Source organism: Ambystoma mexicanum, chromosome 5p, assembly GCF_040938575.1.
Source record: "Ambystoma mexicanum isolate Mex_15411 chromosome 5p, UKY_AmexF1_1, whole genome shotgun sequence".
NCBI lineage: Eukaryota > Metazoa > Chordata > Amphibia > Caudata > Ambystomatidae > Ambystoma > Ambystoma mexicanum.
In genome coordinates this window covers 128,549,929-128,573,269 of record NC_090930.1, presented here as the reverse complement: position 1 = coordinate 128,573,269, position 23,341 = coordinate 128,549,929, and the positions used below count along the sequence as shown (strand labels likewise).

General features: G+C 47.4%; 1 protein-coding gene across 1 annotated transcript in view; it reads right to left on the bottom strand.

Moving 5' to 3' along the window:
* YIPF6 (Yip1 domain family member 6) overlaps positions 1-23,341 on the bottom strand; it is a 355,485-nt gene that overhangs the window by 273,929 nt on the left and 58,215 nt on the right. Inside the window, exon 2 of the mRNA XM_069612519.1 lies at positions 2,910-3,038. Coding sequence (XP_069468620.1) covers positions 2,910-3,038 — 129 coding nt within the window. The remainder of the gene's footprint in view (positions 1-2,909; positions 3,039-23,341) is intronic.

Below are 23,341 nucleotides of genomic sequence, written 5' to 3'. Positions count from 1 at the left end.
TTCTTTGGTGCTGAGAAAAAGACGCCAAAACCACAACACTGAATCAAGGAGAATCCATTGCTGCAGAGCTCCTCTCTCGCGTGCTGCCGCAGAAGCCCGCCAAGCGTCCTCTCTTTCGTCACCACGCCTAAGGACCAGAAACACGGCCTGCTACAATGCAACAGGAAGGCATCCAGCTGGAGCAAATTCTTCAGTTCACAGGTACTGTGTGGCTTGGGGTACATCTACCCTTTACCAATTGTGGTGCTTCCTCCCTTGGGCAGTGCTATTTGATCCTCTTTAGAGTTTACCTCATCTCACTTGCACTGGCCTCCCAGCTTGTGCTTCTTCAAGGTGGCTCCTCTTGAGCTTCTGTGATTTTCTGTTCGGACTTCAGACTTCTGACTATTTAAAAACATATTCTAAGAAGAGAGCATCAGAACTTTGAACGAGCCCATTGACTTTGGCTGTCCTGGCTCCCTACAGGTCCCCTTCTGAACCTATTGGTGTTGGCATTGCGTATTCCTTTACATGTTTTAATTGTTGAACACTATTATTGCTGGGATACATCCCTCTGGGAGAATCTAACTGTTTTTCAAAGTACAAAGTATGTTCCGATCCAACTATAACCTTTCCCTCCTTATAACTCAATATCGCAAAGGTGATCACAAATAAGTGTTATTACTGACCTCAAATGACGTCACTCAATGTGCTGGAAAATGTATAACATGAAAAATGACTCACCTGCTTTATTGCTCGTTCAATTGAATCCTAACGGTTGGATTAACGTTATTAGTAGTTGCTGTTTTTTTAAAGATTATATAATTATCCTTGTGTGTATATGTAAATACATATTTATACTATAACTTTAAGTATACAAGTGTTTACCTAGATACCTGTACTTACTGATTTCATTGTACAGCTCTACAGCTCACATTACCCCCCCACCCCCCTTAAGATAAGCCTGGCTACTCAGTCACACTACCAACCTTTGTAGTACAGGCCTATATTAAAAGGTGGGTTACCTAATACCAAGAGATAAGTCTTGTAAAGTCCCACGCCAGTTGGACTCTAAAAATTCTTAACTAACATTCTGCAGACTTTGATATGGTCAGCCATACAACTTTAATAACACTATTAGCCTAAACGATGGGGTCCACGGCTCCAAATATCATCTACTCATCAGACCACATCCATCTGAAACAGTTGATGCCGTCGACTGATCAGGTGTGCTACGCTACCCCCACAGCAAAGCCACCCCCAAAAGGCATCCTGTCACCAGTCATTTTAGACTGAGCCACTAGGCTTTTTAACTGACCAAGACATCGCAGTCCATCATATTTCTGATGAAAAAACTATACCTAGGAGGGTAAGTATACCCTAAGACATCAAGGCCGACATGCAGTCTCATGCTTATACAGTCCTGGTTGTGTAACACTTACTTAAAGCTCATCTCCACTAAGACTATGTTTGCGCTCATCGACAAAGCAGCCAGGCAACATTTAATCGAATCCTGGCCATATAGCATGAATCTTGAAGGGTTCATGCAGCAATTAGTCCCTAGCACCAAAGTTCTGGTTTTTAATAGCCTATAAACCTCACATTGCCATGAAGAGCAAAACAGCCTCGTTTCAGCTATCGCACCTATTATCTTCTACCCTCCGATTTTGGGGCCTCTCTTCAAGCATCAGTATTGTCCCACCGGGATGGAGGCAACATGCTCCTCTCGAGGTTCACTGACACAGCCCTCTTGCCACTCAACACAGTGCGACACACTGCTGCCACATTTATCAAGATGAACTGTTTGCCAATCCCAGCTCAGATCATCACTAAAACAGACTGTTATATTTAGTGCTATATCAACTCAAGTAGCCTATCTCAGCAAAACGTTATGCTTTTCCAGTGATCAGAGCAATTCCAGATGGTGTAACGCTGCGAAATATCAAAATGCTGGTAACAGAAGACTAGTAAACAGGCTTTTTCCTGTTATGCATCAACACTGTGGAACATCCTAGCAGACATCTGTACAACTCCAAAACAATATTCAGGAAAGAATTTAAGATCCTCATTAAGGAGCTCTAGGGACCTTACGGTGCATAAACCTGTGCCTGCCCCCCCAATCATCATAGGTGACATCCATGACGTATTGTCGCTCTTGTAAACCACTACCTAGGCCTTCATTACATACGAACCATAGAGTGCTCAATTGTGTGCAGATCTACAAGAACCAAAAGGACCAACTTCATACGTTTCTAATCAAATTGTGACCACACAGCAGAAGCTCTCTGCATCCACCATTTGAGCTCTGGACCACTGTTCAGGTGCAATGGTCCAGAAATATTCTTTGGGAGGGGAGAATCAGCTCTCAGGCTACAATGGCGATCAATTGATTTTTTTTTTAATTCAATGTCAGGATAGTATGTCACCTACACAAAAAGAAATGCATCGCTTGTCAAAGTGCTTAAATGTTTAATAAGATGTGGCCTAATCATAACCGAATGGCCTTTTTCCATCCATCTACGTTGCATAAAACAGAAGGTATATTTCCATGTATCTTCAATAATGCTGTGCTTTTAGTCATGTGTGTAAAAGCCCAAATACACAGACTAAGACTATGAACCACTCAAAACGTTTCCGCTATACTAGCCAAGTGATAGCCTAACAATTTTACGCTACCAGAACATTAATGTAGTCATTCAGTACAGCTACAAGACATGAGTAACTTTCCTTATTCATTCAGAACTCACTTCATCTGATCTGCTGAACAGCAATGTGTGTGCCCGTTGTGTTATGCCCACGCAAAAATAAATTGCAAAGTTAAAAAAACTTGTGAAATTTTGTCCATATGGGGGACAGAAGACCCAATTTGCCCAAAAGGAGATGCAAAGAATAGACTCTCCACGCCTCAGCAGTTGATCACCCACACTTACGATGGTGTCTTTAACAGGCTCATCTAACGTAGAGTAGTCTTCTTCCTGTGATTGGGATCCCATGGGAACGGTGATCTCCCCCTCCACAGTGATATCTTCTGATATGGAGACATCTGATAGGCCAGCAAACTAGAAAATAGTGAAAACACATTAAGTAGCCACATACTGGTTCATTCCCCGCAAAACACCACATTCTGTTAGCAACATGAACTAGTATCAAAGCACACCACGCAGATCCAAAACCCTTGCACAGGCTGAACAGATCAGAGCCGGAAGTACCATCACTGGTGGTTTGGTGAGAGTACATGGATATTGCAAACAAGTTGGAAAATGTAGATTTCTTGCTCCAAGAACAGATGAACCACACCATTACCAAAGTATGATGCACAACATTCAATCTTTTCAAAGCAAATCTCCAAATATGGCAGTTGAGTGTTTGACAAAGAATGGGGGTACTGTCCAAATATATAGAACCAAGTAAACAGAAAGCTACTAATTGCAGCAATGCAGTATCATGAGAGCAAGCGAGGAAGGTTTTCAAACGATAGCAACATACTGCAACAAATTAGAGGGAATTGCGTCTTCTAGCAGTTAGAGGGGGCAAAATGCAAGCATCTAGGGATAAATGAATCGGGTGATGCAGACATTTATAGTAGTACACAATTCAAAATATCCCTCTAATGGGAAAGCACTGCTGACCATATAATTTTGAAGCATCCACAAGGGTACAAGTACATCCCAAGTGAAGATTTGAAATCCAGTGTAAGCTCAGCATCACGTTTACAGTTTTCACAAAAACAAATTATCTATGGAATAGGAGGTGGAATGAGGTAGGGAAAAACTATAGAAAGAATGAAGAGGGAAAGAAAGAGCTGTGCATTAAAAGAATGTGAGGGGAGGAAAGCAAGTATTTAGAGTATTTAGGACAAACAGAGGGTCTTGATGTGGGTACCAGCAAGTAAATGTGTCAATGTGGAACAGGCCAGCCATAAATCAGCATGTCTTTACTCAGAACCCAAATGCCAAAGAGACAACCAAGAGGTGGGGAGCTTGTGTTGCAGAATAAGCATGAGCCAGGCCACTCTACAAGACCAAATACCACCACAACAGCAGGATAAACTAGACAAAGTCAATATCATCCATGACGTCCCTCACCCAGGAGGTATTTAACGTCTCACCTCTGCTGCATAGACTTCCCAGCCTTTATTCTATTATTAAGAAAATCCAGAGGCTATAATCAACCATCCCAAACCATTCTCAAATCCCTACTTCCATACCAGTTTTGCCTCCTTCCAACCAAAATCGTGGGAATTGCAGGAGATAATCATCAGAATTCAAGCTGCTTATAAACTGGTACAATCTCACTGAACAGCATATTTAAAAGAAGGAATTACATACGGACTCCCAACATTGCGATATATACATGTAAGTGATTTATTTTATGTATCACTAACTACGCTAGCAAGGAACAGAGCCCTTTACGAAGGAAGTAGGTGATACAATATATTGGAGAGAGTAGCAAGGTGTTTGTTCAGGGGACTCTGACAGGTAGTCAAACGTTTTCAATGGACACCTAAAGTGAAGGAAGGAAGGAGGAATCTTGCCTAATTCAGGTTGAACTCATCTCACAAAAGGGTGCAGTCACCAACCATTTATTTTTTTATTTATTTATATTATTTGTACTGAGCATAAGAAAACAAGCCTGGAGGCATGACTGTGCCAACATAACAACAAACAGATAACAAAAAGTATCCAAAAGGGGGTATAGAAGGAGAAGAAACTATCATAAAGAAGCACAGAGTCAAATTGTTGAAACAGAGGTTACTCGAATAGATGGGGTTTTAAGCCTGCTCTTAAAGAGCTGCAGATTGGTGCACAACCTCAGATCTAAAAGGTTCCATATCCGTGGAGCAGCATGTGGAAAGGATTTATGCTCCACGTGGGACAGATGCGCTCTCAGGGTTTCTAGTAAGCCAGTATTATTTGATCTCGAGGCTCTGCGCGCCGACAGGCGCGAAATGCAACTGGCGAGATACTTGGGGGCTTGCCCTGAAATGCAATTATACATGATACACATCACGCGGTAAGTAATAAGGCTACGAATGGGAATCCAATGTAATGCTCTCCTAGCCATTGTAATGTGGTATCTCCTTTGCAGACCTACAACAATACACGCTGTATTATTCTGCAACACCTGCAGCCGGGTCATATCTTGTATGGAGATTCCTAGCAATAGGCCGTAGCAATAATCAATTTTAGCTCCAATAATGGCACGGGCCACTGTGGCACAGTTTACTGATGACAGTAAAGGCCGCAGCTGAGCTAGGAGCTTCAGATGATAACACGTGCTGGAGACAAGACAGTTAACCTGGCTTTTCATCGCCAATTCTTGGTCAAAGATCACACCAAGTGTCTTAACCTTGTTCTGGGTCTTAATTTGACACACTACAATTTTAAAGGATGAATATGTCGCATTAGGTTTCTTCAATTTCGTTGCAGTTCCCAACATCATAAGTTCAGTCTTAACTATTTAGGGACAAATTATTTACTTGCATCCATGATTGGAAAATTTCATAGGCGGAATTTAACAAGACAATCACACATGTAATCACCAGTCATGGGCACAAGGCACTGTATCATCCGCATAGTTTGCGTACACAACACAAGGTTCATCTAGTTGCTTAAATAATGGAAAAGAGGGTGGGTGCACAGATGCCCTGGAGAAGGGCCTCCAAGAGGTAGAGGAGGAAACCTCTGCTAACAGCAAAGCCATAGAGAGGTTGAACGTGGCCACGAGGAATCTGGAGGTCCAACTGGAGGACTTGGAGAACAGATCCCGTAGGGTTAAAGAGTTAAATCCTTGCCGGAATCGGTCCCCGATAAGGATCTGACAGAGGTTCTCCAGGGCATCTTTGCAGGTATTCTTTTTTTGTTTTGGAGGGGCTGGGGGGTAGGGGGGTAGCGAGACTTTCAAGGAGGAGAAAGGAGGGAAGACAGTGGTGCAGAGACGAATCTCAGTTGCAACACTTAATTTCTTAAGTGGGTAACGCATATGTGCAAGGGTTGAACTCTCCCCTGCGAAGGAAGAAGTTGGAACTCTTTGTGAGGTAGGAGAGACCCGATTTTATGGGCCTCCAAGAAACGCACTTGCTACCTAAAGACCAGGGTCGGCTGAAGCTGAGAGACTTTGATCAGATATTGCATGCCTCAGGTCACAGTAAAACGAAGGGAGTGGCACTAGCTATTCGAATCACGGTTAATTTCAGAGTGGAGGCAGTCACGAGAGATAGAGGGGAGATACTTAGTGGTTAGAGGGAAGTATCAGGATGCCCCTTATACAATAGCGGTGGTATACAGCCCCAACTCTGGTCAGGAGCAATTTCTGATGTCGGTACTGAGAGTGTTAGAAGAACAATCTTGGGGGCAGTTTATTTTATTGGGAGACTTGAATATCGTACGGGACAGAAGTGGCAACGTTCTTAGAGGTGTTGGGGCAGTATTATCGGCAGCATTGAAGGGTAAGATTAGGAACCTGGGGATGCGGGACGTGTGGAGGGAGGTAAAGGGAGATGCGGAGGGTTATACCTTCATATCTGGGATCCATGGATCTCAATCTAGAATAGATTATATATGGGTCTCGGCAGGGCTAGTGGGATGCGTCCGGGAAGTGCAGGTGGGACCGACCATAAGGTAGTATCAGCAGTTATGGATTTGGGTAAGCGGGGGAGAGGGGTGTGGGGCTGTAAGTTCCCTGGTGCGCTCCTGAGAGACCCGGTGGTTCGGGAAGGGAATGAGGAGAAGATTAAGACCTTCTTTGCGATAAACAGGTTGGAGGACACGGGAGAAGGGATAAGGTGGGACGCCTTTAAGGCTACAATTAGAGGGGATCTAATTGCTGCGTCTGCTTTTCGGGTGAAGCAGTTAAGAGCTTTGGAGGTGCAATTGGAGGCGGAGGTTGAGGCAGCTAGGCAGGCAGCAAGGCCTACTCCATCCCGAATAGCCTTACGGGAATATAGGAAAGCGCTGGGCCGGTTAGAATTATTACGTAGCAAGAAAGCGGAAGGGGCACTCCTAGCTGTGAGACAAAAGTACTATGCTAAAGCGAATAAAGCGAGTACGCTTTTGGCACGGCTACTTAGGGGACCAAGGGCGATAAATGCCATCACAGCCATAAAACTGGGCAATGGGGTGAGAGTGACGGAGAGGGAAGAATTGAAGGAGGCTATAGCAGAGTTTTACGACTCCCTTTATGCATCCCAACACCCCCTTAGCGAGGCGCAAGATAGGTTTTTACAATCAGTCCAGCTGAGGGAAATTGATAGGGAGACGAGGGAGGCATTAAACAGAGAAATCACAGAGGAGGAAGTAAGAGGGGAGGTCAGAGCTCTCCCAGGGAATAAAGCCCCTGGCCCTGATGGTTATACCGCTGCCTTTTATAAAATGTTTATCACACAGTTGGCCCCGCAATTGACCTCTCTATTCAACACATTTCGGCGGACGGGTAAAATTTCCCCATCAATGGAAGAAGCAAAAGTGACCCTTGTCCTCAAGCCGCATAAGAACCCGGAGGAGAGAACGGCTTCCCGCCCCATTGCCTTGATCAATATCGATGCCAAAATGTATACCAAAATCTTGGCCAATAGGCTGAATGCCATTCTGCCTTCTCTTGTACATCCCGATCAAGCGGGCTTTGTCAAAGGCCGGCAAACAGCAGATAACATCCGGCGGGTGGCCCATTTAGTTGAAAAAGTCCAAAGGACATCCACTCCAGCAGTCTTGGTGGCGCTCGACACGGAAAAGGCTTTTGACCGCGTGGAGTGGTCTTTTCTGTTTCGCGTAATGGAAAAGAAGGGCATTAGGGGGGATTTTCTCAGGATGGTCCAGGCGAACTACCAAGCACCATCCATTAGGGTAATGGTCAATGGGACGGCTACTAGAAGGGTGAACTTGCAAAGGGGGACCAAGAAAGGCTGCCTCCTATCCCCTATTCTTTATGCGCTGTATCTGGAACCCTTACTACAAGCGATTAGAGAGAAGCCGTATATATGAGGCATCCCGTTTGGGGGAGGGGGGGGGGGGGACAACAGAAGGTCGCGGCCTTCGCCGACGATATGTTGCTGATGTTGACAGTGCCCAGAGAATCGGTTCAGGTTAGCCTATCCCTGTTGGAACAATTTGGGGTAGCCTCGGGACTCAAGGTCAACGCTAACAAGTCAGAAATCCTTAATCTAACACTTAAGGGGCTAGAACTCGAGGAGATGAGGGAAGGCACTCACTTAATGTGGAGCCCGGGTGGGATTACATATTTGGGGGTAAAGATCACGGCAACAATCTCGGGGTGGTACCAGGCGAATTTTCCCACTCCTCCGCGCATTTCAAAGGGACTATCGTAGATGGCGAGGCCTCAGAGTATCCTGGCTTGGGCAGATTGCAGCGGTGAAGATGGTTGCGCTTCCACGGCTGTGGTATTTATTCCAAGCTATTCCGCAGATCGTTCCACCCAGCTTCTTTAGGGAATTGGGGATTCTGACGTAAGATTTCGTGTGGGAAGGGAAAAGACCAAGGGTGCGGGGGTCGTTGTTAATGGCATCTAGACAAGAGGGAGGCCTGGCTCTGCCGAACTTTCAGCGGTATTATGAGGCAACTCAGCTACGAATCATCAGGGAATGGCTGCAGGGGGAAGAGAGCCAGCAAGAGACACTCTGGGTGAGAATGGACAGAGCAGTGGCCCACCGTTGCCTCACAGAAGTCCTTTGGCTCCCGAAGGAGCATAGACCGCGGCACCTCTATGAAAGCACCATCACAAAACTTATGGTGGACATTTGGGATTTCATGGTAAGGACCAAGGGCATTACTTCCTTCCCCTCTCGGTTTACACCGCTTTTTGGCAATGACGATTTTTCCCAGGGTCTGGAGAAGGGGGCTTTTCAGAGTTAGCAGGAAGGAGGATGTGGGAAGTTATGTAATATGTTCCGTGAGGGGGAATTACTGTCATTTGAGGACTGTAAAAGGGTATTTGCAATACAGGAGAAAGAAAGGTTGCGTTACGCTCAAATAAGGCATTGGGTGCTACACCCAGGAGTTAGACAGTCGGCAACTAGGGAGCCGACAAACTGAGAAATTTCTGCTGACTGACGACGGTACGAAAGGCCTCATCTCCAATATCTATTAGATCCTGAATAGCTTGCAACCCGATTTTCAGTGGCCTTACATGCAGACATGGGAAAAGGCCCTAGGAAGGGAAATCGGCAGAGAGGAGTGTGAAAGGCTTTGGAAGAAGATACCCAAATTAGCTAGAGCCTCCCAGCTCCAAGAGGCATGGTATAAGCTCCTATTTGGATCGCACTACACCCCGGTCAAACTGCAAAAGGTGTTTCCCACAAGATCGGACTGGTGCTGGAGAGGTTGTGGGTTAGTAGGCACGGCAGAACACGTTTGGTGGCAATGTCCCAAGATTGCAGCATTTTGGGCTGAGGTACACGGAGCACAGGATAAGGCTTTCGGTCCAGGAGATACACGGACCCCAATGCAGATCCTCCTGGGCGTCCGGGTGCTTTCTGAGGAAGGGAGGATCAGGGGTAGGGAGAAAGCAAAAGCAATCTTGACGCTGGCAGCCCTTTTGTTGATAGCCCAAAGATGGAGGAGCCCCGAGATTCCAAGGGAACAGGACTGGCTGCGGAAGGTTTGGGACATAGTGGCCTTGGAGTGGGCAACTTATGCCATAGAGAATAAAGTGCAAGCCTTTGCGGCCGACTGGGGGGAGCTTATGACTTTTCTCAAAGATGATTACAGAGTGATATGGTGTCCGCAACGCCTGAGACTTCTTGAGCTACAATAGGTTGAGGGAACTGTCTGGGAGAGGGAAGAAGGGGAATTTTGAATGCTCGTCATCCTGTGGGGGAGTGGTGGAGGGTGGTTTTTCATTCTTTTGTGGTTGCTTTGTTGTTAAAATTTGAAGTTCAATAAAAAAGAGTTTAAAAAAAAAAGAGTGGGTGCCACGTATGAGCACTGTGGGACCCCACACAAGACAGAGAACTCCTCAGCTATGACATTGTCAGAAAAATACCTCGCTCTACGTTCCGCAAGGAATGATTTCACCCCCTCCATCGCTGATTCGGAGAAATGTGTCCCCAACCTCTCTGGCAAAATAGTGTGATCCACAAGATCAAACGTGGCACAGAGATCCAGAAGCATGAGCAAAGTGATTTTGCCCCCTGCCATGGATTGCATAATGTTGGTCTTGAGCTCTAAGAGGGTAGATTCCGTACTATGAGCTTTTCTAAAACCAGATTGTTTGGGCCCTACGATGTCATGTGCAGCAAAAAAGGCTTCAATCTGAAGATGAGCTACTTTGTCCAAGATCTTTAACAGGTAGGGTACGTTCATAATAAGGCGATAAATGCCTGCCATACTGGGATCAAGAGAAGCCTTTTTATAAGTGGTGAAATCCAAGCTTGTTTTAGATTGCTTGGAACAGAGTTTTCCCGAAAATATGCATTAACAAACTTAGTAATTGGGGGCACCAGATGTGGAGCACAGGCCTTAAACGTTATAACCGGCCGGCATCACCCCTACAATTAGCAGGCTTAAGTTTGCCCAAAATCTCAGACAGATACTGCTTCGATATGGGCTTGAATGTGAACTCTGGGAATGTTTTAGGTCCCGTCCACTGGGCACTTTGTTTTTACAACAGATACTTTCCTGAATTTTCCCTATTCATCAGACATATGTATTCATTCAAGTGGGTTTCAACATTTTCACTTGCCACTTGCCAATGGGGAGTTATAATTGACATTTAGAGAGAAAGAAATGGTATGCAGTTTGCAAGTGGAAAATTGTGGAAGCGAGCGAGTTATGCCTTGCAACTTGAAATGTTTACACCCGGTGAAGGTATTGTCGCTTTCCTATAGAACCTTTCTCCGATACCAATACTTGCTATTGATATTGGGGAAAAGAAACTGTTCCGAAGAATCTGGCAGTCATTAAAAGAAAGTAAGTTTTATGTAAATGCTGTGCGAAGTATTTAAAAGCGGCAATGTAAAGGTTGCAGTACATTTATTATTTAGAAGAACAAGTTAATTACCTGTGGTAACGATCTTTCGACTGGATGTTACCCCCGCGTATTCCTCATCTTTTACATTTAAGTCTGCTTGCAGCTTGCTTCGGAATTAATTTTTCATAGGCTCGAGCGGCGTGCGTCATCGAGTCTTGGTCCTCAATGGCCTCCGTAGTGTCCCTTGTAATGTCGACGGTGGTATATGAAGCACGTGCACTGACCGTTACCTCAGTTCTTGGTTTTTCCATTCTTTAACTTGCATGCTGTGCTATAGGAGGAGACAATCTTGACGCTGCGAGAAAGGAAGGTATAAGAGACGGAAATTCTAGGCAAGCAAGAGGGGATGGATGGATGGGAGGGAGGGAGGGCGATGATGAATATGTGTGCGGAACGTCCAGTTGAAAGAACGTTACCAAGGGTAAGTAACTTGTTATTCGAATGGATTGTGTCCTCCCACGTATTCCTCATCTTTCATAGACTCCCAAAGCGGTTTTACTTAGGAAAAGCGGTTTTACTTAGGAGGTAGGTGCCAAGTATTTGCTTATTTGTATCTGTTATGAAGGACGGCTTTGCCAAATTTGGCTTCCTCTCCTGATAAAGAATCTACACAGTAAAATGTACTGAAAAGTATGAAGGTACTTCCAGGTTGCCGCTCTGCAAATGTCCCTCACTGGTACACCTCTCTCCAGAGCTGAGGAAGCAGCCACCTCTCTAGTGGAATGCGCAATCAAACCTTCGGGCAAGTCTTTGCCTGCCAAAGAGTAACATTATGTTATGCACATGACAATCATCTAGAGATTGGTTTGTGACCGCAAGCCTAATCTTTGACCGGCGTAACCGATGCACAGCTGATCATCTTGACAAATATTTGCTGTTCATGTAATGTAGTAGCTTAGTACCCTTTTAGGGTCCAGGCCGGGTAGTCCCCTTCTCCTCCTTTGATGGATGAGGAGATGGATAAAAAGATGGAAACACGCGATATAGATGAAATTCCGACAACTTTCGGAAGGAAAGATGACTCAACTCTTAAGACTACCTTGTCCTGGATGTGAAAGGTTGTTTGGAAGACAATAGCTCACTAACCCAACGTCTACGGGCAGATGTGATGGCTACTAAAAAGGTTGTTTTTATGGTGAGCATCCTTAAAGGACACAAATGTAAGGGCTCAAACGAGGCTCCCATAGGAAATCCTGGTACACAATGAAGAGAATAGGCGGAAACAAGTTTGTTAGGCCTTTAAGAAATGATATAATTGGCCCATTGAAATACGATCCCTCATCTGGAGATCTCTTAAATAGTGCTGCTAAGTAACCCTTCACCGTGGCCACTTGAAATACAGAGCGAGTTAGATGGAGCAAGAAAGAAAGAACATGGGGAAGTTTACATGTGAAAGGATCTATTTTCTTTTCCCTGCACCAGGTGCAAAATGTATTCCAACAGCAGCGGTGCAGGGATTTGGTTGCTGGTCTCCTAGCCAGAAGCAACACTTCCATTCCGTCTTCCGAAGGACCCAATCCTTATCTCACCCTTTCAGACACCAGGCGTGAAGATTGATCTCTGGGTGAAGAATGCAATCTCCCTCTTACAAGAGTAGGTCCTCCCTTTGGAGGGGAGGTGGGAGAATTGGAGGACAGATGGCCGTTTCCAGCAGGTTCGGGTACCACGTTCTCCTGGCACAATCCGGGGCAATGAGGCTCATGGTTTTCCCGAACTTCGTTAACCTTCTGATGACATGAGGAATGACAGGGACTGGCGGAAACGGAAGTGGATACTCCCAGTCCACCACAAATGCACCCCCTAGAGCTCCTTTTTGGGAACATTCCCTGGAGCAGAACAGCTCGCACTTCTTGTTGACACTGGTCACAAACAGATCCACTTGAGGGGTTCCCCAAAGGGTAAAGACTCCCAGAAGGACTTCCTGAGCTAGATCCCACTCGTGGGAGATTCTGCTTTGCCTGATAAGAGCGTCCAGCACCATGTTCTTTTCTCCGGCTAGATGAACTGCCAGACAAGTGATTCCCTCTCTCAGTTCCCAGAACTAGAGCTGCATTGCCTCTCTGCACAGGGGCAGTGACCTCCACGACCCCTCTCATTGAGGTAGTGCATAGCCACTATCCTTATCAGGACACTTCTCCCCCGTAATGAGGGCAGGAAGGCCATCAGCACTAGTCTGATTGCCCTCCGCTCTAAAAGGTTGATATGGAGTCTGGACTCCAACTGAGACCAATGTCCGCTTATTGAAAGATCTCACATTTGCGCTCCCCATCCTGTGAGGGAGGCGTTGGTCAAAACTGTCGTCTCCGGCCATGGTTGCCAAAAGGGTTCTCCTCATCAAATTCTCTCGGCTGGCCCGCCGCGGGAGATCCTGGACAACCTTTGTCGGGACCTGGAGACGGTCTGTCATTCTGCCGGAGAATTGAGATTGCTGGGATCTGGGAACCCACTGAAGGGATCTCATTCTCAGACGGGCTTCTGGCACCAGAAAAATGCAGGATGCCATGAAGCCGAGAAACCTTAGAAAGTTGTAGGCCGGAAGACGTTCAACGATGAGTTTGAGTTCTACTTACTCTACCTCCACGAGGCGCTCTTATCTGGCCGCTTAGCTAGAATTGACCTCTTCCTCTAGAGACGGAGAAATAACAACGAAAAGCTTGTCCTCTCCATCCTTAACCTGAAGATAGAGGCTGTCTGATTGCCGCCCCCAATGATCTTGCTGCAGCAGGAGAAGCTTGCAGTTTCTCCAGGCTACCACCAGTCTTTTCTCCAAATAGAGAAGTTAGCTCAAACAGCATTTAAGCAAACGTGCCTGGATGTCTGCAGAAAATCCTGACTTCCTTAGGCAAGGCATGCGGCTAAGCACTGTACTGGCAGCCATGGATCTGCATACTGAATCCAGGCTGGACTGTAAAGATTGCCTCACAGCATCTCTTCCATCTTGTACCAGGCTTCAAAAGTTTGTGCGTGTGTTCTCTCTCTAAGCCACTAGTATCATTTGCCGATTTTAGTCGCATGCTCCCTGTACTAAATACTTGATTTCCCAAAGATTCAATTCTTCTATCTATCTAGCAGAGTAGACGTATAAACTGCAGCTTAGAAACTGTTGCTGCTTGAACAACCAGGCTTTCTGGTGTGTGGTGCCTGTTCAGAGAAGGGAGGGTCCACAGAAGCAGTTCAGTTTTTTTTTTGTTGTTAATAGATGGAAAAGAATCTGGTTTTTGCCAACTTTACATACCTCTCACCCTTAAGTCTGCATGAAATGGTAACACAGCCTCCTTAACCTGACCACTCAGTGAGGTCATCAGTTGTCATGATGCCCGCTCCCGGGGAGCCGGTTCAAGCCCGGCGTCCCTGAAAGCGGACATCCAGTCCCCAAGGAAGGACCCAGCAACCCCATATAGGGGCCCTTTGGACATTGTCCTGGCGCCTATGGCGCCAGGCTCATTATGGGAATGCTTGGGTGCACTTACCTGATGCAGACCATGCTGCAGGATCCCGGCCTCCTTGAGGCCTGAAAGGAACTACTTTACCTGTGGGACTAATTTACCATCCGGGCGTGGTCGGGGAAGGATACATACCTGATTGGAGGAAGGATACATACCTGGAACTTCTTCCAAGGCTATTTAAACCCCACCCGAACAGCCACACGTGCTTCGCGTTGTTCTGCATCTAGCAGCTGGACGCTCACCGTGTCTGCTCCTGCATCCTGACTTCTGCCACGCCTGCCAGCATCCTGGATCACCTGCAAAGGAAGAGAAGAAGAGAACAGAAGAAGGAAAAGTCCTTACCTGCTAAATCCGCATCCCGGAGACATCTCGCCGACAATCCTGAAAAGGAAGACTTTAATTTAAAAGCTTATCGCGTCGGTCGCTGCAGCGCCGCATTCCACTCACCTTTACAGGGCGCCTCCATGTTCAGCAGCGATCATCCGGATTCGCAGTCATGCCCCAGCGCCTAGGGAGAAAAAACACCAGAACAAAAGGTGAGAGAGAGAAGGGAATAAGGAAAGCTAAATCTCCATGTTAAGACTTACCTGTTGATTCATTCCCTCTTCATTTCGGGTCCGCGCCGCATCCTGGCATTTCCGGACCCCGGCCCCTAAGGGGAAAAAGAGACATCAGCGTTAATGAGCGAATGAAAAGACATTACCAAAAAACGCTCATTAAAGACTTACCTGATTTCTACAAGGATTTCACCTCTCATCTCGGGTCGGTGCCTGTTCCCCGGCATTCCGTACCCTGGCCCCAATGGGGAAAGAGACACTAGCATTAGTACATTAATGCATGGACACAAGGGGAACCTCTTATCAAAAAACTTACCTGGAAGCCAAGCAAGTTTGGTTCTCACCAATCCGAAAATCCAGTGAAGTAACTGGATACCAAGGCGCCCCTGCATCAGAAGCAGGATGGAGAGCTCGTCCTTCCAGACCCTAAGGTGAGACGCTACAAGAAATCACAGAAGGGTTTCAAGGAGGGTGAGAGGGGAAAGTGGGAGGTCGATTGCATTACCCCGCAGACAGTTAATCCCCTATTTTCGCCTACAGAAGGATACTTCTGCGAGCCAGACAAGCCAGATTTGGGGGTCCGGTCCAGTCCGTCTTCCGAACCTTGCGCATCACCTTATAAGAGGTCACAGCAGCGCGAACCAGGCCAGCGCCTCCGTGGGAGTCAGGTGAGCGTAACATCAGGTTCCATAGGAGCTGTGGGTTTAGACTACCCCAGAAATTCAGCCACTTTACAAATAACAGACAGAAGGATCAGCATAACCAGTTACCTCTGGGTTACCAAATTCCGTCTCTGGCGAGGATTCCCAGCTGCTGGTTTCTTTAAGAGTTTCTTCTAGATTGTGCATCGTAAGACTCTTCAGAAATCAGTTCTTCTGGAAAATTTGGTGTGCCACACTCATACCAAAAAGGTGGCTGATCCTCCTCTTCATCTTCTTTGAAAATGGATCCCATTTGCCTGAAGAAATCAAGTTGAGGAATGGGTTTGAATTACTTGGTCTGTTCAGCCATAGGTTTTGCAGTCTTCGAGAGCACTGAATCACTAAGCCACCACCCTACAGCAAACTAGGAATCCTTGGTGGTGTTAGGACGACTACATGTGGGAGGAAAAGGGTGCAAATTTGGTTGGGATATCACTTGTAATAGAAAGGTTACAAGGGATTCAATGCGACAAACCGATTTGTCCAAAAATATGGCTCAGCACTGGGAGCGAAAACCCTCAGCAGTTAAGGGGTTAAAGGCATCTGTTTTTACCTTTTTCAGCACCCAGCACCTTATGTGCAGTGTTGCTGGGAACCCTTTGGGTTCTCCTTTGAGATTCTTTGGCTATCCTTAAAATCAACTGGTATTAAGGATAGAGGGATACTTTTTAGTCTTCATAAAACATTATATTATGTGAGATTAGCACACACCACCTTCTGTGGAGTACTAAGGGGATACTTAGTATCCCCCTTTTCCCAGTTCCTGTGACTTTCTAGTCACAAACAACCCTACAGTTATGGCTGGTGGCAATGAACGTGCTCTACCAACTATTGTGCTAAATTTTCCCGCAGACTGGGCCTCATCACGAATTGGGCGGTAGCCCTTAAATCCAGAGGAAACTGTATTAGCGCCGCCAATACTGCTCTGCCGGATCACGACTGTAAATCCTGCCGTCGTTATTACAGCCGGCTGTAATAGCACCGACAACCAAAAGCGCTATTCCAGTCCTAGCACACGTACAGCGTTGGCGCTCCTAGCGCCGTAAAACTGCCACCAATACCGCTGCAAATAGCCCCAGACAAATTCCCCACACACCCTCCCCAACACCATGTAGCCATTAGGAGCAGGGAGGAGACAGTAATAAAGGTCCAGGTGGAAACAATGCACACAGGAGGCCTACAAAAGACCCACCCATGCCCCATACACCCTCCCCAACACCATGTTGCCATTTGGGGCAGGGAACCTTGATGTAGACCTCTACTTGCTGTGCCAGGAGTTCGAGGCCGGACAACCAGCCCAGGGCACAGGGAGCAGAAGGGGTTGGGGGGAGGGGAGAGCCATCTCTAGGGTCAGGCCAACATCCTAGGCTGGGCCCTGACCCATTTGCTTGACACAATCCAAGGTGACATAGCTAGCCGGATTGTCATCAGCACTGCTGCACCCCCACTTGTTAAGTTTGCGTCAGTCCTAAAGTGCCTTGGAACTGGCAGCTTCCAACACACAGTTACCATGATGCATGGTATGGCCCAGTCCACATTCAGTGCTGTGCTGGGTCAGGTGCTGGATGCACTGCTGCGCCATGGGAATGAAGCCATAGCATTGCCTGGCACCAAGGCATAGGTCAACGAAGTGAAGGCACAGTTCTATGCCATTGCCCAACTCCTGAACGCGATAGCAGCCCTAGCCTGCACACATGTCGCACTAGTAGCACCCCCGGGACCATGAGGCGGCCTACAGGAATCGGAAGAATTTCCATTTGCTCAATGTGTAGATGACCTGTAGCCCAGACCCGACTATCACCCAATGCTGCGCCCGCTACCCAGGATCCAACCACGACCCTATGGTGCTGCGCAACAGCACAGTGCCAGCCTATATGGAGAGGCACCAAGCCCATCGCACATGGATAGTGGGCGAGTACAAATCCTGCATGAAATGCATGCCAAAGTACACCAGATAAAGGGGGGGTAGCAGACACACAGGAATACTTGCATGCCACCAAGAGACACAGCCAGCACCAGTTCCATGCATGTGCGGCACACAAGGACACATGCACACGTCCCCCACACCAGATCACACTGAAGTTGAAGGGCATACACTTGTGAATTCACAATCACATATGGAAACACAATCACCACAATGCATCTTGACTGTATTTCCATGCTGCTTCTCACCCTGACACCCAAAAGCAACCTCACCCAGGGCACGACGCAGGAATGCTATGTGAGATGAATGCCGAACGCACCCAAAAAAATACCACTGTAAATGAGCAGGAAAATACACGACCATCAAGGTCCCTGAGACAGTGTCCCCTGAATGGTCATTAACATGGATGCTAAATAGCTAAATAATGTTCCAGGTATAACAAACGCCATACCAGCCAGAGAGACAGCCACAAACCATTACTAATAAACATTGTCCGTCAACAGACAGATATGACGGGAGCATCATCTGTATGTAAGGGATGCACCACTGTGCCAAGAGGATGCTGAATGTAGAAAGTAGCCCACAAGGGATATGGCGCACATTGCAGATGAAACAAGGGGCAAACGCAGACACCATAATCAAATGACAACTGCAAACATACTTGTTCAGCAGGAGTGTCTCACACATGACCATACATATAGGCCATAAAACACTGCTGCTAGTCCATTAACACCAAGTGCATGCAAATGTAACCTGCCACAGAACACTTTGCTCATTGACACAGGCTTCATGTAGGGGTCAGATTACCCCTTTACGGAATCCACAAACTCATGCAGAGCTGGCATATAACAATGCCCATAGTCGTACCCGCGCATGTGTTGAGGACATTTGGTTTGCTGAAGGCACGTTTCTGGTGCCTAGACCGTAATGGACGGGCACAGATGTATGTGCCTGAAAACGCTGGAAAAATTGCACTCAACTGTGCCATGCTGCACAACAGGCAGGGGATGGGAGCGACGACCGTGTGCCTGTTGCCGGGGCCAATGCACACAGGGATGGGTTGAGGGAGAGGAGGTTGGCCGGACAGGCATTAATTGATCATTTCTTTTGATTTGGTGGATGGGTACATGTCACAAAGAACACTTTATCAAATAAACAGCACTTGTACACAGTCATGAATGTCCAAGCTTTCTGTCCAGTTTCAACAGGCTTTAATTTTCGTGGAACAAAACCCCACCAACTCCCCAGCACACATTCCCCCACCAACTCTCCAGCACACATTCCTCCAACCCCCACCAACTCCCCAGCACACATGCCCCCCGCCCCCACCAACTCCCCAGCACACATTCCCCACTCCCCCCACCACCCCTCCCCAACACAGTGCATATGGATCCACGTGGCCGGCCAACAGTGCATTGTCTCTCTAGGAAGGACGTTGACACATCCTACACCTTCTAGTGAGCACAGTTGTGAATGGCGTAGGGAATGTTGCTGGGTGAACCCTGTAGGGATTCCCTCAGTGGGGGTTGTCGATGTCGATAGCAGCGATGCCGCCAACTGCAGCTGCTGGCGGAGGAGGTTATTGGCCTCACGCATCTGCTCTGCATGCGCTGATTGTACCTCACAGAGTACACAGACTCTGCTCAAAGCCTGAGAGCCGCAGTACACTCCTCTACGACTTTACAGGTGTGAGCAACAGCACAGTGCCAGCCATGGTTTTTGTTGCACCCCGAATTGCACTACTGATCGCCTTTATGTGGCGGTTGTGTTCGACCGCCATGCCCTCAATACGCATCGGACATACCTGTATCACATCCAGGCGTGCCACGACTGCTGTTCCCGGAGCTGTGGGTCTGTCATGTGTCGGGCTGATTTCCCTGCCAGGTCTACGCAGGTAGTGGGGGTGCTGTTGGTAGACGTGGTGGCCTGTCTGGTGGGGCTGCCGTGGATGGAGGAGCTGCCGGCAGGTGACCCATATGAGGGCGTGTCCTAATCTGGCACTGGTGTGTGCGCACAACGTCAGCGTGCAGAGACATGGGGACTGTGGCTTTCACCATGCACATGCTCTAGGGTCCCTTAGTGTGTGGCAATTTTGTGATCCGGACTATGAATGGGTGACAACACCGGTAGACCATGCTGCTCCACACAGGATGTATTGCCGTCCAATGTGGTGGTTGCACTGGTGGCAACCTCGACATCCTGTGACCCCCCCCCCCCCTTGGTGGCTTGGGGCCATAGAGGCGGTGACCGCCTAGTGGCTTGGGGACGTAGAGGCGCTGAGACCCTGCTGCGGTGGGGTGGGGTGGGGTGTGGTGTGTCCTCCGCCTTGGTGTATCATGCCGGTCCCTTTGCGGGGTGGTGTTGCTGGTGGAGGCGCGTCTGGGCGTACATGGGGATGGGCCTGCCTCCTCTTCTTCCACGTTGCCCTCCGATGATGGCTGCATGCTTGTAGGGTGCATAGGGTGTGGTATGAGGACAGGGCAACTTAGAATTGTTTCATACATTTCATGCTTTACAGGGGGTGAGAGGACAGTTTGTATCATGCTTGGGCATAACCTGTTTGTTATTCACAATGTTGGGATTGCTGGGGCGTACTACATGGGGCGGCAGGGGGGAGACACAGCTCGAACTTGTTGGTGTGGCTTCTTCAGATGTCTGATGTGAATGCACAGCTGGCATGCAGCTGTAAGTGAGGGGGGAATGGTAATAAACACACACACAAGACGTTGCTGTGGCCAGGCCATGGATGTGTGTGCCATGGTGCTTACAATTATACATTGGATGTACTTCAGACTGGGGTCGCTAGGGTGCACTGGTACAAGGGTCCACTCGTGGCTGGCTGCAGTACATCACACGCACTGCACCCACAGTTTTAGGATGTCAACTGGGTAGGGACGGGGGGACCAGACACAATGCTATTTGCATGGGGGTGGGGGAGGAGGGGCAGTGACTTACCTGCAACCTCCTGGGTGCCAGTGCCTGCCTACGCCCCTCCCACTACCTCAATCATACTCATGTCGATTAGGGTGGTACACTGCTCCTCCCACACTGTGAACTCCGGTGGTTGGTGGTGGTACTGGTGGCCCTCCTCCAGTCCCCATGCTGGGCCAGGAGGTCCTGAACACGGACCCACAAGTCATTGAACCGCTTGCGGCAGTACTCCCCATTCCTGGGGACACAGCCTACCGCTGTCACCTACTGGCTGATAGATTTCCATATCTGCTTGAGCCGCTGTGTGCTAGTCTTTTTCTGCTGTCGGCCATAGAGCTCATCCTGATGGCCTATTACCTCCTCCACCAGTATTGTCAATTCCGAGGCTGAAAACTTTTTACGCACCCTTGCCCCTGACACACTCCTGGGACATTGTCCTGTATTTTCAGGTATGGATGGCTTCCAGGGGCTGTGATTTTTGGTGGAATGAGATTTCCAAAATGGCCGGCGCTTTGTTTCCAATTCCGGCAGCAACACATTTCCCGTGGCGATATTAGCACGAGATACCAACGGTAACACAATATGCGCTGAGATTTCCAGTTCACAGCAACTGTTACCGCTGGACGCTATTTGTGTTAACGCCACGTCTGTGTGCGTGTGCACGCCAACTCGTGACGGTAACAAAAATACCGCTTTGTGGTATATGCGTTGCATACCGCCCAACTCGTGATGAGGCCCCACTGTCTTTACAGTCTTGGTTGTGCACAATAGGGTCACCTATGTTCTAACATGGTGGCTCCTTTCTGTTTTCAACATTTCTCGTGTGGTTGTCCTTTGTGAGCCCTTCCTAGACCATTCAGGGAGCAGGAGGTCTGGGTGTGTGTTTTGCCTTTGGCAGGACACTTGAGTGACCCAGTCTAGGCTCCAGTGTGTCTGCAAAGTCAGGAAGCAGGGGTTTTTAACTGTCCTTTGTCTGCTAGAGTGGAACCAGTTTAGACTGGGGGTTTGGCTGTCCCAATTAGATAGCCACTCGCCCACTTCTGTAAAATGCTGAGAGAGTTTTCAGAGGAGTGAGTGGGAAATCCAGATATAAGTTGAGGTTCCTGAGGTAGAAGGCAAGTCGACCACTGGAACAGAAGAACCAAAGCTGAAGACGACCAGAGACGCCTGCAGACCCATCCAGTAAACATGAAGTGACCACTCCTGTCCTGACCAGTTTTCTTATAGACAGAGGAACTCTCAAGAGGACGACTCCTTCCCTTTGGCTGGTGGAACCAACTAGCATCAAGGCAAACAACAAATCAATATGGGAAAGAAAAATTAGTCGAGGCTACCTCTCCCTTTGACGATAGGTGGATTTTAACAAAACTACATAAAGTGTAACATAATTAGATTACACCGATATCACACACAACCAGTTAAAACTGAATTTATTCTAAAAAGGTTTACAATATGAAAACATAAAAGCAAAGAACAACACAGGAATCATCTGCATGTGGCTGATCTTAGACTTATACTAAGAGTTAGGACCTGTACACTAAGAGATAGTTTTATATAGTCTTACCTTAAGTGAACTTTAGAAAACCTCCCCTAACACTGGTGTTACAGGTGGTGGGATTGAGTAGTGTTGGATTACATCGACTCCTGGTTGTACCGGTACCTGTGTCCGAAGAATCCATCCACAAGGCTGCTTACCTATACTGGGACTACTAAATCACTAACAATGGAATACTTTAAAGCTGATGCTCTCATTGATCTCACCGTTGAAAAACTAAAAGATGTGTACACCTCGAGGCCTTAGTGGCAAATGGAAGAACAGTGAATTGATCCAAAGTTTGTTGGATCACCAAGTTACTATGAGTAGGCCTCTAACCCCTACTCCAGGAATTGATATGAATGAAGATGATCAAGGGCCAAGCTCAACACTTATTCCTCATCTTACAAGAAGTGAGGAAGATGATGATGATACAGTTACGACTGTTGATCCACCACCAATGTTCCTAGTATCAAAGTTGCCTCTCTCACATGTCAACAGAACTTGTTCTGGAAATTGAGAAAATGAAGACGCAGCTAGAGTTCAGAAAACTGGAGATACAATCTGAAATGCAAGAGTAATGTTTATGTTTTATGTTTATTTGTAACGCGCAGCATCGGGCCCAGAGGCATCAGGGCGCAATTTGTGCAAAGGTTACATACAGAACAAATAGGCAAACATAAATATTACGCAATATATACAAGCATACATAATAGTAAGCAAGATAACAGGCAGATCAATTTACATAAGTTACAGAGCGGATGTGGGTGACGCATGAGGAATACCAAGTGTCTATATATATATAGTAGGCCGGAGTAAGGACGGCAGGTGTGCAGAGCGTGTCTTAGTGCTGGTTGAAGAACCAAGATTTGGTTTTGGACTTGAATGTGTTGAATGAGTCTTCATATCTGATTGTAACGGGGAGGACATTCCATAGCTTGGAGGCTAAGACAGGGAAGCTTGTGCCCCCCCCCCTTTTTGTAGTTTGAACCTCGGAATCGATAGACAGTGGGTCTGGGCGGATTTTAGAGGTTGGGATGTCGAGTGGCGGGACAGCCGACTGCATAGGTAGGGGGGGGCCTTATTCGCCAGGCATTTGTGCGTAAGGGAAAGTGTTTTCAGTGAGATTCTCTGTTTGACCGGTAACCACTTTAGATTGGTTCTGGATTCGGAGATGTGATGATTTCGAGGGATGTTAAGGGTGGCTCTAATAGCGTTGTTTTGGATTGTTTGAAGTTTATTCATGTTGTCTTGGCTGGTTCCTAAGTAGAGGGCACACTACAATA